An 18961-nucleotide genomic window follows, 5' to 3' on the forward strand; every position below is an offset into this window, starting at 1 on the left:
TTGCTACATGTCATAAAAGAGCTTGCTCATATTCACTGCTGAACAGTATTTAATAGAAATATTTATGTGTTCTCCTACAGATGGGACATTTGAGTTGTTTTCAGCTTTTGACTGGGTATAAACTAATATAAGTGGAAATCATATTTCTAACCACTTTGGAAAACTATTTGACATTATTTATATTATTTATTTACTTGCTACTCATTGTATTATCAATTCTACTCCTAAGTACATACCCACCACAAATGTACACATGTATATGCCAAAAAAACACATATAATAATTTCATAACAGCACTATCCATAACTCTTCACATTTTTAGCAGTGGCTGAATATTTTTCTGTAAGGATAACATCCTTGAACAGAGGCTTATTTTCAATCCTGTGCTAGGTGGGCACTTGGTGAGCTCTTACAATCCAGCAATTCCAAGTCCTTCAGTATGGGAAAATTTTATCAAATAATTTAGTTAAGAATTTCCTCCCTTTCCTGTCCCTAATATGTCTTTTGGAGCTGCTTCTACTGAGGTATTTGACCTCTTCAATTTCTTATCCTTTCTTTTCTTTCTTTAAGGAATGAATGAATGAATGAATGAATGAATGAATGAATTTATTTGAGAGAGAGAATAAGAACAAGCAGGAGGAGTGGTTGACAGAGGGAGAGGGAGAAGCATGCTCCCAGATGAGCAAGAAGCCTGACACAGGGTTCCATCCCAGGACTCTGGGATCATGACCTGAATTGAGTCACCCAGGCTTCCCTTCTCATCCTTTCCCTTCCAGTTTTCTCTCAGGTTTTTAATTTTTCTAAAAAAAATTTTATTTGACACAGAGAGAGTGCACGCACGCGTGTGTACAAGCAGAAGCAGAGGGAGACGCAAGCTTCCTGCTGAGCAGGGAGCCTGATGAGGGAGCTTGATCCCAGGACCCCAGGATCATGACCCAAGGCAGACTCTTAACTGACTGAGCCACTCAGGTGTCCAGGTCTTTAATTTCTAAGAGAACATTTTCTTCCATTTTTCTTTTTTATTTAGCAGTCCGTTTTTTATTTCCCTGTGGCTTAAAGACAGGTTTGTTTGTTTTATTGTTTTCCTTTCTTTTATGGTCTCTATCTCCTCTACATTGCTCTTTATGGTTTGTTCATTTAAGCTCCATCTGCAATGTTAGAGGCTTTTATCAGATTACTGATTATCCTTGTTTTTTTAATCAGAAGAATCAAAGGCTGATTGGAAGCTCTGCAACTCTAGCTATTTGCTGGGGATCCTCCTCTTCATCCCCTTAAGCCTTTTTAAAATTCCTTCCCCTTAGATTGCTCAGATTTCCCAAAGAAATTTTACGATTTCCAGCCTGAAGACTAAAAGACTAGCTACCCAAAATTTGGGTGCTAAGTGGTGGCAAAGGGCTAGGAAGTCAGTATACAACATTTACAAGGCACATGTTCATTTGATCCCCATGACATGCACCATCAATCATGTCTGGTGTCCCCCAAACCAGAGAACCAGAACTAGGGAAAGGATTTAGGGATCTAACTGGTTCTCAGGCATCTTTCCTTGCCCACTCCACACCACACCCAGTGGCTGTGCTGCCAGCTCTGTGCCTTGTGAGGCTTCCATGCAGTGTAGCAGTTTGGCTGTCAGCCTTCTCTACGCTGGCCCAGGATGTGGCTTCCTTGGACTTACCAAGTCAATTACCAAGCATCCATATTCTTTCCTCCTTCCAAAAAGTTCCTTGCTATTGTTTCCTCTCCTGTTCTATCCTTGTGTATATATATACATGGCCTCTAGTTTTAAAAGAAAAAAATGAACTTAGAAATCTGGAAGTTCCCAATAGGACTTAAAAGAATGACTAGTGTTACTAGGTATCAAAATTCACTGCATAGCTTTGCTCATTAAAATAGTAAAATACTAACATAGGAATAAAAGTATGGGACAGTATATAAAATACTGATATTTATAGATGTGTATGAGAAAATACATTCCCTTCCCCGAAAATGTAGCAAATCATTTTAATTACTATCAAACGCATAATCCAGTTTTGGAAATTTGTTAAAAGGTTAAAATTCATACAAAACCTGCTATAAATTAAGACAAAGGTAGATTAAAGTGCATCGTATCTATGTCTTAAAGCAAAACCTTCCATAAAAAGCAAAAGTGGGCTTTTGCCTTAAAGCTTAATAATGCTGGCTCTAGAAGTCTATGCAATTCTGAACAAAAATGAATTCTCTGAAATTATTGGGTCAATAGACCAAATTCAAATCATGATAAAATCTACCATCGGCTTGAATTCTGTACTTCAAGAATTTCAGACAAGTTATGCTGAAAAGCCACTGTTGAGAAATCCAGTGAAGCACAGGGACACATCATGGGCACATCATGGGTTTTGAAGCCTAAGAAAATTAAAAAGTTGACTTTGTGTGTAATATTTTTAGAGGTACTCTAGGAAGACCAAAAGCATGAAAGCCACAGCAGTCTCTGAAAGAGTCACTGTAGCCTGCAGTTGCCCGGCTTCCTCGCCCAGGTGCTTCCAAGCCCAGAGCTCCCATACCTGTTGCGACGTTCATGTAGCCTCCAGTGACTGACACCACTAAATCCTCTTCCTCTCCCTTTACTGCACATTGCCTTTCCTCTTCCCTGCCCTACCAGGTTTGGGGACACACTTCATCATACATGGGGCCTCTCATGCCAAGAAAATACAATTTTTGACAAAGTAGTATTTTTAATTGGTGGGGAAAAGATGCAATAGTTGACCGTACTGGGACAAATGGCTATTCTTCAGGGGAAAAATTAAAGGTAGTTACCTGTCCCAATATAGACATAAAACACCTTACAGATACTACTGAGCTAAATGTTAAAAACAAACTAAAAAAGCAATGGCAGATCCCCTTTGTGCCCCTCAGGTCTTGCAAAGGAGCAGATTTAGTCAGTCCATGGGAAGCTTCTGGGTGGCTGGTATTGTTAAAACAGCACTGCCCTAGCAACCAGGACTCTGGAGTAAGATGCCTGGAACATCACATATGTGAGGAAAAGGAGACCGTATTTTCTTTCTTTCTTTCTTTCTTTCTTTCTTTCTTTCTTTCTTTCTTTTCTTTCTTTCTTTCTTTCTTTCTTTCTTAGGAAAAGGAGACCGTATTCCTTCCTTCCTTCCTTCCTTCCTTCCTTCCTTCCTTCCTTCCTTCCTTCATGATAGTCACAGAGAGAGAGAGAGAGAGAGAGAGGCAGAGACACAGGCAGAGGGAGAAGCAGGCTCCATGCACCAGGAGCCCGATGTAGGATTCGATCCCGGGTCTCCAGGATTGCGCCCGGCAAAGGCATGCGCCAAACCGCTGTGCCACCCAGGGATCCCCGAGACCGTATTTCTTAACAGCACTGTGCCAAGGGCCTGCTTTTATTAAAGAGGGTTAATGAAATTAAGATTGGTGTATTAGTTATCTTGGGCTGCCATAACAAAACACCACAGGCTATGTGGCTTAAACAACAGAAATTTATTTTCTCAGTGTCGAAGGCTAACAATTCCAGATCAAGGTCTGGCAGAACTGGTTCCTTGATGAGGGATCTCCTCCAGGCTCACAGCCACCTTCTCACTATGTCTTTGAAGGGACTTTCTATGTTTGTGCACATGGAAAGAGAGAAATCTCTAGTGTCTCTTCCACTTCTTTTTTTTTTTAATTATTTATTTATGATAGTCACACAGAGAGAGAGAGAGAGGCAGAGACATAGGCAGAGGGAGAAGCAGGCTCCATGCACCGGGAGCCCGACGTGGGATTCGATCCCGGGTCTCCAGGATCACGCCCTGGGCCAAGGGCAGGCGCTAAACCGCTGCACCACCCAGGGATCCCTCTTCCACTTCTTATAAGAACACAAATTGTATCGGATCAGAGCCCCACCCCTATGACGTCATTTAACCATAATAATGTCCTTGAAAGCACCCATTTCTAAATATAGTCACACTGGGGGTTAGGGCCTCAACATATAAATTTGAGGAAACCCAATTTAATCCCTAAAAACTGGGTTCTCAAATAGGCCAGTAATACAGAATGAGATGGGATAGCTTCAGAAAAGATATTTCCAGATAAAGATAAAAAAAAGAGCAGTCAGATGTATCTGTTTCTTTTAGAGCCTCAAGATACCATCATTCAAGATCATGATCAAGATCAAAAGAACATAAAAGTCAGATAATGTAGGAAGAAAATGCAGGAGCCAGAGCAGAAGCAAAGAATATGCTAATGTATGAAGAAACTGAAGATGCTACAGACTCAGATAGCAAAATAATAAGACATGAATCTAAAAATAAATCCTATAAGAAATACAAACTTGAGGAACATAATGACAAAGAACACTTTTCTTATAAAGGAAAGGAGAGGCTAAATTCATCTGAAAATGGTGTGGACAGAAAAAAAGAAAAGAAAAGAAAAAGAAAGAAAAGAAAATGGTGTGGACAGACACAAACACAAAGATAGTAAGTCATCAAGAGGCAGAAGTCACTCAAGACCTACCGTCTCATTAAAGGCATCATCACAATAGAAGCAGGGAGTGGAAATGATCAAGAAGTCATAATCTAGAAGGAGAAAAACGAAGGAACCATGATCCAGAAGCAGGGGAAGCACTGCGGATCAGATCTAATTCCTGCTCAGCACCAATAGGCATAGGGGTAGAAGCAGGAGCAGCACAGGAAGAGATGACAGGTAGAAAGAAGACAATAGAAAAGGAGAAGAATTCACAAAAGTTTTTTTTTTTTTTAAAGATTTATTTATTTATTTATGATAGACACAGAGAGAGAGAGAGAGAGGGAGAGAGAGAGAGAGGCAGAGACACAGGCAGAGGGAGAAGCAGGCTCCATGCCGGGAGCCTGACGCGGGACTCGATCCCGGGACTCCAGGACCGCGCCCTGGGTCAAAGGCAGGCGCTAAACCACTGAGCTACCCAGGGATCCCCAGAATTCACAAAACTTTAAGCCAAACTCCTAGTCTACCCTTCTTCAGAGACAGAAATAGCTATGGTTGCACAAAAAGCTTTAGCTAGGGGCCTGGAAAGGGCAGAGGCTGAAAATGACAAGACTGTCAAGAGGCAGTTGTTGATAAACAAAAACAAGAAACAGCCACAGCGACAGGAGGCTGTTCTCAATGCTCTGGCCTTGTGGGTGGTACAGCAAGCTCCCCTTGTCCACGGGGGAGCACCTTGGGACCCCTGTGGGTGCTGAAACCACAAGCAATACCCAACCCTGTAGAGACTATGGCCTATATGCATACATTTGTGATGGTTTAGTTTATGAAGCCCACTAAGAAATGAACAATAGAACAATTATAATAATATATTGTAATAAAAGTTACATAAATCTGGTCTCTTCCCTGCTCTCTCAAGATTTTACTGTTCTATACTCACTCTTCCTGTGAGGACAAGAGATAAAAACATGCCTGCATGGTGAGATGAAGTGAGGTGAGTGATATAAGTGCTGTGACATAGTATCAGGCTACTACTGACTCTCTGATAAGTCAGAAGGACAAGCTTCTGGACCTTGGTTGACCCACATGACTAAAGCCAGGAAAAGCGAAGCTGTGCATAATGGGGGGCTACTATGACTCCTCAAACAGCTATGGCTCAAATGTTAGCCCAAACTAACACTTTGGCAGAGATCAGAATAATCTTATCTAGTTATTACAACCTACTAGTTGTGAATCCAGTGAAACCAGCTGAACAAGAGGAAAAAGCAGACGCTTCAGCATGGCAAGAAAGAAGGGGACAAATTCCAGCCTCCTTAAAATATAGAATAAACTGAATTTTGAAAACAACCAAAATATCAAATTTAGAAAACTAAGTGGTATTGCAAGTGAAGATGAAGATGGATATAGCTCAGCTGATGAAGAAAGTTCCAAAACTAAGCAAGAGGAAAAAGTGTGGTTGACTCTAAAACATGGAGATTAGGAGCGCTGACCCTCCCACACTTCCCACACAGTCAAAAATCCATCTATAACTTGACTCCCCCCAAATTTAACTACTGATAGCCTACTACTAGTAGCTGGAAGTCTTACCAATAACAAAGACAATCAACCAACATACATTGTGTATGTTATATGTATTATACACTGCATTGTTACACTAAAGTAAGCTAAAAAAAATGTTATTAAGATCATAAGGAAAATATACTTACAGTAGTGTACTATAATATTTTTTTACTCAAGAAAATCCATGTATAAGTCGGTCTAGCACAGTTCAAGAGTCAACTGTATTTGGAAATCTAGCTATCAGTATGAAATGGCAAGATCGTAAACCTACACATAATGCAAGGAATGGATTCAGCTTGAAAAAAAAAATCACACTTTTAAAGTCTGGACTTTACAGACTTCTTGTTCTGATGTCAGGTCCTTGTACACCAGATGGCTGGCATTCTAGCTTGCGTGGGTATCATACTGACTTTAATTTATTGAAAAATAGGATTCTCACTACAAAAATAAAAAAGGTAATTGTGTGATGCAATAAGAAGTGTTAGCTAATGCTACAGTGCTAACCATTTTGCAACATGTAAGTGCACTGAACCAACAGACTATATATTTTTAAACTCACACAATACTATATACATATAATACTATACATCAATTATACTCAATAAAGCTGGGGGGAGGAATATAACTTTATAAAAATCTAATCAGTGACACTGGTGTTAGTGTTACAATCAGGCTAAATCTCCTTCCATTAAACTTTATGGGACAAATTTTTTACATTTTATTTTATTTTATTTATTCATGAGAGGCACAGAGAGAGAGGCAGAAGGAAAAGCAGGCTCCTTGCCCGGAGCCTGATGTGGGACTTAATCCAGGACCCCGGGATCACAACTTGAGCCAAAGGCAGATGCTCAACCACTGAGCCATCCAAGCATCCCTACAGGACAAATTTTTTAGTTTATGAATTCTAATTTTAAAATTTATAAAAGCTGCAGGTGGGATGAAGTTTCATACATGAATTATCTGTGCGATCTTGTGTACTTTTGTACTGAACCTTTTGCAGTTATTTTTGTCTCTTGAAACATGAAAGAAATGTTATGCAGATGTTCTATAAGCAATCTGGCCATTTGCTACATAATCTAGTGCAAATAAACTGGGTGGTGATAGTGATAAAAATGGTTTTCTCAGGAGAACAAATACTGTTAAAATGGCCAGACCACCCAAAGCAATCCACACATTTAATTTAATCTCCATCAAAACACCAACAGCATATTTCACGGAACTAGAACACAAACAATTGTAAAATCTGTATAGAACCACAAAAGACTCCAAATAGCCAAAGCATTCCTGAAAAAGAACAAAACAGGAAGTATCACAATCCCAGATTTCAAGATACAGTACAAAGCTATAGTAATCAAAACAGTATGGTACTGGCACAAAAACAGACACATAGATCAATGGAACAGACTAGATAGCCCAGAAATAAACCCACCCACGATTATATGGTCAATTATTCTGACAAAGGAGGCAAGAATATATACAATGGAGAGCAGCCCAGGTGGCTCAGCCGTTTAATGCCACCTTCAGCCCAGTGCATGATCCTGGAGACCTGGGATTGAGTCCCGTATTGGGCTCCCTGCATGGAGCTTGCTTCTCCCTCTGCCTGTGTCTCTGCCTCTCTCTCTCTTTCTCTCTGTGTCTCTCCTCTGTGTCTCTCATGCATAAATAAAATCTTAAAAAAAAAAACTATTATTTTAAAAAGAAAAAGAATATACAATGGAAGAAAGTCTCTTCAACAAATACTATTGGGAAAACTGGACAGCTCCATGCAAAAGAATGAAACTGGGACCACTTATACCATACACAAAAATAAACTCAAAATGGATTAAAGATCTAAATTTGAGGCTGGAAACCATAAAAATCCTAGAAACAGTAATCTCTCAGACACTGACCATAGCAACATTTTTCTAGAAAGGTCCCCTAAGGCAAGGGAAACAAAAGGAAAAAAACTACGGGGACTACATCACAATAAAAAGCTTCTGCACAGCAACAGAAACAGTCAACAAAGTAAAAAGACAACCTAGAAAATGGGAGAAGTTATCTGCAAATGACATATCCAATAAGGAGTAACCAAAATACAAAAAGAACTTATACAACACCAAAAAAATTAATAAAAATTAATAATAATCCAATTTAAAAATGAGCAGAAAACATGAATAGACATTTCTCCAAAGAAGATATACAGATGGCCAACAGGCACAGGAAAAGATGCTCAACATCACTCATCCTCAGGGAAATGTGGAAGGAGGTATCACCTACACCAGTCAGAACGGCTAGAGTCAAAAACAAAAAAACAAGAAGCGTTAGCAAGGATGTGGAGAAAGGGACCCTTGTGCATTGCTGGTGGGAATGCAAACTGGTGTAGTCACTATAGAAAATTGTATGAAGTTTCTCAAAAAATTAAGAACAGAATTACCATATGATCCAAAAATTCCACTACTGGGTATTTATCCAAACAATATGAAAACACTAATTCAAAAAGGTATATGCAGCATTATTTATAATAGCCAAGTATGGAAGCAACCAAGGCGTCCAAAGATAGATAAATAAAGATGTGGTGTGCATACACACAGAGTATTACTCAACCATAAAAAAAAAAAAAAATGAAATCTTGCCATTTCCAACAACATGGATGGAGCTAGAGAGTATTATGCTAAGTGAAACAAATCAGTCCAAGAAAAACAAATACTATATGATATCACTCATGAGGAATTTAAGAAACAAATGAACAACAAAAAAAGAAACCAAAAAACTAACTCTTAAATACAGAATAAACTGGTTGGTTACCTGAAGAGAGGTAGAACGGGGATTGGGTAAACTGGTGAAGGGGATTAAGAGTATACTTAGAGGGGCACCTGGGTGGCTCAGTGGTTGAGCGTCTGCCTTTGGCTCAGGTCATGATCCTGGGGTCCTGGGATCGAGTCCCGCATCAGGTTCCCCGCAGAGAGCCTGCTTCTCCCCCTATGTCTCTGCCTCTCTCTGTCTCTCATGAATAAATATATAAAATCTTAAAAAAAAAAAAAAAAAAAAAGTACACTTAGAGTGACAAACACTGAGTAATGCACAGAACTCCTGAATCACTATATTGTATACCTGAAGCTAATATAACACTGTTTGTTAACTACACTGGAAATTTTTTTTAAATATAAAAAAAGAGCTGAAGAATAAGGAGAACAAATAAGAGTTATCTTTATATGTCATCAATCAAGTTTACTGAGTCTAAAAATATATATACATATATATTTGAAGAAATTTTTAAAAATGGTTTTCTCAAAAGAAAAATAAAGGAACTGCAATATTGGAAAACCTTTTTATAGCTTGGAATTATCAGGAAAAATATCAACCGGCATAACTACCTAAAGTTAAAAGACCAATGGCTATGAGAAAATATTTGCAGCAAGTTTAACAGAAAAAGGATTGATAACCGAAAGTTAAGAAAAAATGCAACACTTACAAATGAATAAAACAAATGGCCATGAGAAAAGTGAACAAATGCTATGGTCAGATATTTTCAAATATAAATGACCAATAAATACTGAGAGCCATGAGGTTCATCAATATTCAAGAAAGCTAGGGAAAACAATGAATTTCTCTGTTTTCACCCATCAGATTTGCGAACATTTGGAAATAGTCTTCATATTGAAAGTTGGTGAAGTTATGGGGAAACAGGCCTTTTTCGGGGAAACAATCTGGTAATACCTATCAATTTAAAAAATACACATCCTTTAATCAAAGCAGCAATTCCAATGTTAGGAATCTACCCCAAAGAAACTATCACATGGGCATACAGATACATGTGCAAGGGTAGTAGTACTCAGTGCTGTCTGAAACAGATGCTGGAAAAAAACAAACAAACATATACTGGGTGTTGCATAAAAGATTATGGCAGACTCATTTGTATTATTATAAATTCATTTATATAATGTAATATATATAATATATAATATAATAAACTTTATTATAAAATCATGCACTAATAAAAAGTATATATGAAATGGAAAAAGCTCCAAGACTTATTATTAAGTGATAAAAAGTTACAGAACTAATATTGTATGACTATTTTTTTATTTTACAAAGTTAATGTGTATAACGTGTGTGTACATGCATTGAGACTTAATAGGGGCTACCTCTAGAGAGGGGAGTGCTGTATGAGAGAGAAGGGATGAATGCCAAGGGAAGGACGTCTCCATTATACTTAATAAACTATTTGAATTTTTTATTAAAAGAATATATTGATGTAGTATTTGTAGGATTTTTAAAAATATTTTTTCTACTTATATAATTTAAAAAACCCAAAACAATAACCTTGAAATTCCAGGAATACGCCTAAATCTATATAGAAAATTTAAGTTTAAGCTAGGGGTAGCAAAATGACAGGAAGCTGAATAATTTGGAGAAACTGGATAATGATATGGAAAAAAAGAAAGTTCCATATCTCAACATATATTGAAATAAATCTTGTGTTAAAAAGACTTAAATCTTTGTGCTAAAAAGCTTAATAACATATATACTTTTTAATTAGAAACAACGGTGATAGGAAGATAAACTTATGATTAGCGAAGAAGAGGAGATAAGTGTAGAGTTTCAATGGAGAGTGAACAGTTTAACAGAGTTAAAGGGAAGGTTGTATAATTATACGAAACATTTGTGAAGATGAATGAAAGCTTAATATCTTAAAATTTCCGAATAAACCATAAGATATTAGGACTTTATGTGAAAAGAAACAAAACTTTAATAGAAGATCTGAAAGAAGAAATGAATAAATTGAAAGAAATGTTATTTTTTAATTCCTTTCTAAGTATAAATCCAACAGAGACTTCTGGGACTACTGCAAATTATTCAAGAATGTATACAGCTGGATAAATGGTTATAAATATCAGAGAATATATTGAAAAAGAACTGCATCTGGGGGAATAACTGATCTTACTAAGTATATGAACCTACATTAACAACAATAAATAAACAGCATGAAACTCATGCAGAAAGAGAAACAATTCTGGAACAAAATGATAAATAAAAACTAAATCTCACTAAGTATAATGTTTATTTAACCAACATTTAGTTGAGTGGTTACTACGTGCTAGACACAGATCATTCTACTCTACTGAGGGGCTGCCTCAGCCAACAAATTATGTTCTCGTCAGGCTTATGTTCTGGGTGTGGAAAGAACAAGATATGAACAAGATCTTTTCTACTGTTATAAGTGCTCTAAAGGAAACGAGCAGCATGATGGGGTGGGAGTTACTTCAGACAGGCCTTCATGAAAGTCTTAGACGATCAATGCTTGAGCAAAGTCATGAATAATGAAGCCAGTCATTTGAAGAGCTAAAGAGGAAAAGAACTCAAGCGAGAGCATTCTAGTGGACAGAACAAGTGCAAAGGCCCTGAAGCAAAAATGTACTGTGTCTGAGGAACAGAAAGAAGGCACAAATGGCTAGAATATCCTGAAGGTGTGCATGAATATGATGACTTCAAACAGAGAAAGACAAAGGAGCTAGATCATGACAGCCTTGTAGGCTGACAGGGAGTTTGGATTCTACTCTAAATCTTATATATTAAGGTTTCTTCAACATGCGAAGTAAAATGGATTATTTACATTTTAATTTAGTAGTTTAGAAAAAAGTTTTAAGATAAATTCAAAAATATACAGAATTACTTTTCATTGATTATAAGAGAAAACACTATTTTTGTGGTAAGAAAAAAAATGCTACCAATCTAAGGTGTCATCTATTGTAATATATCCTGATGTACGAGTTACTAAAGTGTGGGAAAATAAGTGTGTATCATAGAATAGATGAAATATGAAACTATAAATCAGGATCTAGGCTTTACTGGACAAGCGGTTCAATTATATTATAAAAGGTCTATCTGAAAATAACTGTAAATTTACACATGGAAAAAGTAGGCATGATTAATATGTAAAAATTCAGATATTTGAGGCACCACTCTACCTTTGAGTAGAGACTAAAAAGGACATATTTCAATGTTGGAAGTAGGAAGAAACATGAACTCAAACAGTCCTGGAGGCATTGTACATCAATATAGCTTTCCTGAGTATCTATCTTGCTACAGGCATAATTAGAAATATTCATCTCTTTGACTCGGGAATTCTGTTTTCAGCAGGATGTGAATAGACCTAACTGTCTGCATAAAGACATACAATAGTTTTATTTGTGTTAAAAAGAAAAAGGAAAATGGAAATAATCTAATATCTCTTTTACTTCTCTGCTGCCTGAATCAGCTGATGACACACATTTTTTATCTTCACTGAAATGTGCTTTGACTTACTCTTGAAAACCTTGAGTATGGGGGCCCCTGGGTGACTCAGTCAGTTGAGCGTCTTCCTTCGGCTCAGGTCATGATCTCTAGGTCCTGGGATAGAGCCCCGCAATGGGCTCCCTACTCTGTGGGGAGTCTGAATCTCCCTCTGCCCCTGCTCCTATGCTTGTTCATTTCTTTCTTTCTCTCTCTCTCTCCCCTTCTGAAAGAAAGAAAGAAAGAAAGAAAGAAAGAAAGAAAGAAAGAAAGAAAAGAAAGAAAAGAAGAAAGAAAGAAAGAGGAAAGAAGAAAGAAAAGAAAGAAAAGAAAAGAAAAGAAAAGAAAAGAAAAGAAAAGAAAAGAAAAGAAGCAAAGCAAAGAAAAGAAAAGAAAGAAAACCAGGGGTATGGTCAGGACAAGCTGAGAGACAGTGTGGAGTGGTCCATTCCTCCCAGCCATGTTTCTGCTAGACAGCCAGAGCCTGATGCCTTGCCTATGGCAAGCTATATCTCCAGATGCACTCACACGACTTTGCCCTCAGATGTACCCAGAAGGAGCTTAGGTACACTCTCAGGGATGCTGAAGCCAGACCATGACCCAGATGCACTGCTCAACTTATCTTCTGTTGGGAGCCTTCATCTAAAAGTGGCAAGTTACCCTTACCTTACACAGCTAAATTTTGTGCCTGCCACTCAGATTTTCCAAACTAAGATAAATAACCATTAGGGAATGTACATCACATGGTAAAACCATAAAGAGAAGCAAAGGGATGACCAACACAAAAGTCTGAGGAGGGATGCAATGAATGAGTGGATGGAAGTAAGAAAGAGTATACAGGAGCTTTGATTTATGGAACTAGCAATGTACTGTTTCTTAATCTGGGTGATAGTTTCATTTTGCTGGCATTCTTGAAACTATATTGGCATGTTTAGCATATCTTTTTTGTGAATTTATCAGGAAGAATGAATGGCCAAGAAATGCAAAGGTACGTTTTGAGGGAAAAGTTCAGTTAATGCAGGATTAGCTTTACGTGGCTTGCAGATGAAATTATTACATACCTAAAAAATCCAAAATAATCACTCAGAAGCCATTAGAGCTAATAATAAACTTCAGTACAGGGACAAGTTTAACAAGCTTAAAAGAAAAATTTTAAACCACATAAATGTGTTATTTCTTCAACAATAAACAGTTTATAATAAACAAACATGCACTATATAACCAAATAAAAATGCTTTCTATTCCAATTCGAGAGCATTTCAAGGATATAATTTGGGAAATCATTTCTCTCTGATTCAACTCTGTCAGTCTCCACTATCTTTCTTACTGCTGTAATAGATTCTAAGAACTTTCCTCTTGTTAAACTGGCTTGTATCCTTGGGATAAAGACAATTTGGACACAATGAATCATTCTTTTAGTATGCAGTATTCCCAAGAGTACTCTCAGAACTAGAAAAGAACAACTAGTATACTTGTAAATTGAAACACAGAGGAGCCAAAGCATAAAACAAGAACCCTACAGCCAAAAATGCATAAATGATTTAAGGCCACACTGCTTATTAATAGGGCAGATAGAAACAAGAGTTAGGTCTCCTGACTCCCTGCTACAAAGGACTATTGGCTAAAATCTTAAGTAATTGCGTACCAAAACTAATATGCAATATTTGAGTAACTTTTTTTTTGAGAGGCTTTTGGATACTAACCATTTACACTGTAAAATATGCTTAAGTAGTCTGATTTTTTAATTCTCAGTTTAGGAAATACCTTATACAATGGAGGTTTTATTGTACTTCAACATTAAAAAAAATTCTATCTCATCTATTATGGAGTCAGGTTTTTTTTTAATCCTTTCTTATTTCATCCTGATACTGGATTAAGTGCCTTGTTGATCTAATTTGGGTACTTACGTTTTGAACTCAGCTATTTCAAATACATTAGTAATACAACTATGTATATCATCCTCTAAAAACATGTTGATGTTTTCTGACTTTTATCCTCAAAACATTAGGCCAACTATTTATTGATTTTTTTCTTTTTTTAAAAAAAGGATTTTATTTATTCATGAGAGACACAGAGAGAGAGAGAGAGAGGCAGAGACACAGGCAGAGGGAGAAGCAGGCTCCACGCAGGGAGCCCGATGTGGGACTTGATCCCGGGACCCCAGGATCACGCCTCACGCCCTGGGCCGAAGGCAGGCACTAAACCGCTAAGCCACTCAGGCATCCCAATTTTATTGTCTTTTCAAAGACAAACCCGGGTTCCTATTATTTTCACCTTTTATATATCTATCTTCCCAAATCCAATGCACACTATTTAATAAATGCCCATTCCACTGTAGGGAGTGCATTTCCTCCAACAACTGCATCTTAGTTTAAAAAATATTATTATCATTTCCTTTTTTATATATTTCCTTTTTCTTCTAATACACTTATTACATGCACATTTCTATAGCATTCTATAGTTTATAATACTATAAAATACATTGTCACAATTGAATCCTATAACCTATTACTTCTATATTCAGATGGTAGATCCAGGACTCAAATGCAGGTTTTCTGATTCTAGATCTTAAGCTCTTTCTATTATGCCACACTGACTCTCAATATTCAATCTGACTCAGGTGTTTTAAGAAAGCGTTTTAGGGGGCAGCCCCAGTGGCTTAGCAGTTTAGCGCCACCTTCGGCCCAGGGTGCGATCCTGGAGACCCAGGATCGAGTCCCACATCAGGCTCCCAGCATGATCTCTCTCTCTCTCTGTATCTCTAATAAATAAGTAAAAAATATAAAAAAAAAAAAAAGAAAGAAAGAAAGAAAGAAAAGAAAGCTTTTTAGGGATGTCTGGGTGGCTCAGCAGTTGGGCATCTGCCTTTGGCTAGGGCATGATCCCAGTTTGGGGGTCGGGTCCCACATTGGAGTCTCCGTGGGGAGCCTGCTTCTCCCTCTGCCTGTGTTTCTGCCTCTCTGTGTCTTTCATGAATAAATAAAAATTTTTTTAAATCTTTTTAAATCATCTTAGAGATACTCTTTTTTAGATAATTTGTACTGTTACATACTGTATGCGAATATAAGCATGATTTTAAATTAATCATCTTAAAATGATTTTCTGAATGTAAAATTTATATTTTTGTAGCTAGTTTTCTATAATTGTTAATTAGGTTTTAATGCAAGCTTCTATTTCAGTGCTTTCTACTTAAGAAACTTAAGTCACTTAAAGGAAACCTGCCTAAAATTTCATGTATAAAATGATGGAATAGGGGCACCTGGCTGACTTACTGATACAGTATGTGACTCTTGCTCTCAGGGTTCTGAGTTTGAGCCCTACACTGGATGTAGAAATTACTTAAAAAAAAAAAAAAATTCCAGGAGCGCCTGGTTGGCTCAGTCAGGTTAAGTGTCTGCCTTGGGCTTGAGTCATGATCCTAGGTTCCTAGGATCTAGCCCTGCATCAGACTCCCTGCTTGGTGGGGTGTCTGCTTCTCTCTCTGCCTCTCCCCCTGCTGATGCTTGTTTCCTCTCTCCATCTCTTGCAAATAAATTAATAAACATGTAAATAAAATCTTTTAAAAAACTTGTAAGCCATTTTCAAAAATCCTAAAGAAATCATGTTTACCTACATTAAGACTGCACAGACTAACTAAAACATCAAGTCTCTTTGTCTTAGGCTAGAATTACAAGTGAAAATAAAAAGTATGAATTCTTAAATGTCAATCAATTTGACAGTTGAAAAAAATTTCAAAAGATGATATAATACTATAATTTATAATAAGAAAATATTTGGGGGCAGCCCGGGTGGCTCAGTGGTTTTGTGCTGCCGTCAACCCAGGGCCTGATCCTGGAGACCCAGGATCGAGTCCCAAGTCAGGCTCCCTGTACGGAGCCTGCTTCTCCCTCTGCCTGTGTCTCTCTCTCTCTCTGTGTGTCACTCATGAATAAATAAATAAAATCTTTAAAAAAAAAAAAAAAAGAAAATATTTGGTATTCATCTCTGTTTCTGGCATAGAGCTCTTAAATGATAAAGATGTCCTGTTTATGTTAATAAGATGATTTTTAGAAAGCACCTAACAATGGAGGCTGGTAGTCAGAGAACCAACCATACAATTAGAGGATTGGAACTTTCAGTCTCACCCTCAATCTCCAGAGAAACCCAACAGGACATTGTTTGGAGAGCTTCCGGGTTGGTGGACTTTGGAGAGTGGCCTGACTGGAAAGGGCATGTCCTTTCCTCACTTCCCCATTCCTTGCCCTGTAAATCTCTTCCATCTGGCTATTCCTGAGTTATATATCCTTTTATAGTTAGCTGGTAATCTAGTAAGCACCATGTTCCTCTCAAGAGTTCTATGAGCCACTCTAGCAAATCAAACCCAAGAAGGAAGTCATGGGAACCTCCCTGATCTATAGCTAGTCAGAAGCACAGGTGATACCACCCTGGAGTTGTGACTGGTATCTATCTCCAGGTAGATAGTGTCAGAATTGAGTTAAATTTGTGGGACACCTAGTCACTGCCCACAGAGAACTGAGTTAACTGCTAGGTGGTGGTGGAGGGGGAAGCACACACATTGGAATTGGTGTCAGAATTGTACATGAAAACCAAAGGCAGTGAGAGGGCTCAGTAGAAACCAATGAGTCCAAAAGCTCTAGTTTTTAAGGGTTGCTAGGAGCTTTCTTACAGCACCATATGGTGGACATCTGGCAATTCTTACCAGCATCAATAAGGAGACTGACAAAAAGATCTACAGGATGGTTACTCAAAAATCCAGTGCAAATTCTCATTAGTGGCTGCCATCATTAGCTGACTACACATACCTGGATGAGGTCCAAGATTCCAAGTTCACTCTCTGATGAATCCACACAAAACACAAAGTAGAGTGTAGCATAGTGCCGATAAATCAGTTTGTAGTCAGAGCCACCAATCAAACTGTGGAAGATGGGAAATGTTTAAATGGCTGTATCTTAAATGTATCAAAGAAAACTCCATGCCAAAGAATGAGAATGGGCGCAACAGAAAGGGGAAGACAGGCAAACAACAGGCCATTTCTACCAGGGGAACAGCAACCAGGTTTGGCAGAGGTACCTAAAACCACTTTACCTCACTTTTTCTTCTACCATCTTCCCAGAAACCAAACATCTAAATGAGTAATATCTGAAGCACAATCACTCAACAGCTTCCCAAACAGACCTGGGTCTCTTCCTGGGCAGCTCAGGTACCCACCTGACACTTGAGTACCACTTGAAGAGGCAACAGTGATGAAGAACACCCAACAGTAGATACACGGATAGAAAACTGAAGCCCATTATTTACCTTCCACCTTCCAAGAAGTTACAAATGTTGTCATCTCGCTTGAGAACTAGATGGAAGGTTTCTCGAACAATCTGTTGTTGAATTTCTTCTGGCTATGGAATAAAAGAAAGTGAATCAGTGGGGATGTCTGAAAAACTACATTCCATGGATGAACAGGGAGAGAAGTGCTTCCAAGCAGGAACGATCTAAAGATTTGGTACCAGTTTCCAGAAAAAATAAAAGGGGAATTTATGGAAAATGGTAAGACTCAGTTACAGGAATTAAGCTAGGGCACATTTATCTGGACATCAAGTCACTAACCATTACTGTCCTGAGAGGTAAAGCGACACTTCCTTATGGTTAATAACCAAGGAAAGGAGCAGGGTGCCTGAGTAGCTCAATTGGTTTAGCATCCGACTGGGTTTCGGCTCAGGTCATGATCTCAGGGTTGTGAGATGGAGCACCACCTCAGTCTCCATGCTTAGCGAAGAGTCTGCTTGAGATTCTCTCTCCCCTTCTCCCTCAGTCCCTCCGCCCACTCATACTCTCTTTCTAAAATAAATAAAATCTTAAAAAAGAAAAAAAAAAAAAAAAAAAAAACAAGGGAAGGAGAACTAATAAACTCTCATAAAAGACCAAAGAATAACTAGAAGATCCAGTCCTGGAGTATTTTGCCTTCCCCTAGAATATATCTACACCAGGGCAAATAACAATGTCAATAGGTCTAACCTTTCAGAGAGGTCAAGATTTAATTCTGTAACCATGTTTTTAAAACCTGAATTTTCCATCTTTTGTACTGGTAAAATATGGTATTACATATAAGATGGGGTATTTACTCACCAACAAAGTATTATTGACAGAAAAAAATTCTATTTACAGATTAGAATTTTAAGTTATACTTTTCTTCACTACCATACACAAGAAAGCTCAACTGTAATGATACCTCTTGATAACTCATACTGATTTCTGTCTATACAGAGGAGATTCATAGTAACTATGGTTTAAAAAAAAAAAAGGACGATGGGGGGCACCTGGGTGGCTCAGTCACCCAACTCTTGCTTTTAGCTCACGTTACGATCTCAGAGTCGTGGGATTGGGCCCTGCCATGGGTTGTGCACTCAGAAGGGAATCTGCTTGAGATTCTCTCCCTCTGCCTCTCCCCCTGCTCTCTCTCAAATAAATAAATAAATCTTAAAAAAAAAAAAAAGGATGATGGAAGAAATAAACTGATCATTAAGACAAAAGCAATTAAAAGCTCTAGACCAATGCCCTTACATTTCAATATGCAACGAATCACCTGGGAATGTTATTAAAATATAGGTTCTGATTTAGTAGGTTTGGGGTATATCCTAAGATTGCATTTCTAACAAGCGTCCAGGTAATACCAATGCTGGTACCAATGCTGCTGGTCTGGGTATACATTTTGAGTACCAAAGCTTAA

At 37.9% G+C, this 18961-nt stretch overlaps 1 protein-coding gene across 2 annotated transcripts in view; it reads right to left on the bottom strand.

Moving 5' to 3' along the window:
- AP3S2 (adaptor related protein complex 3 subunit sigma 2) overlaps positions 1 to 18961 on the bottom strand; it is a 61049-nt gene that overhangs the window by 38246 nt on the left and 3842 nt on the right. For both annotated transcript variants that reach the window (XM_026000971.2, XM_026000962.2), the window contains exons 2-3: positions 17542 to 17633; positions 17046 to 17157 (exon numbers count right to left, since the gene is read on the bottom strand). In XM_026000971.2, coding sequence (XP_025856756.1) covers positions 17046 to 17157; positions 17542 to 17633 — 204 coding nt within the window. The remainder of the gene's footprint in view (positions 1 to 17045; positions 17158 to 17541; positions 17634 to 18961) is intronic.

Source organism: Vulpes vulpes, chromosome 14 (assembly GCF_048418805.1).
Source record: "Vulpes vulpes isolate BD-2025 chromosome 14, VulVul3, whole genome shotgun sequence".
In the NCBI taxonomy this organism is placed as follows: Eukaryota; Metazoa; Chordata; class Mammalia; order Carnivora; family Canidae; genus Vulpes; species Vulpes vulpes.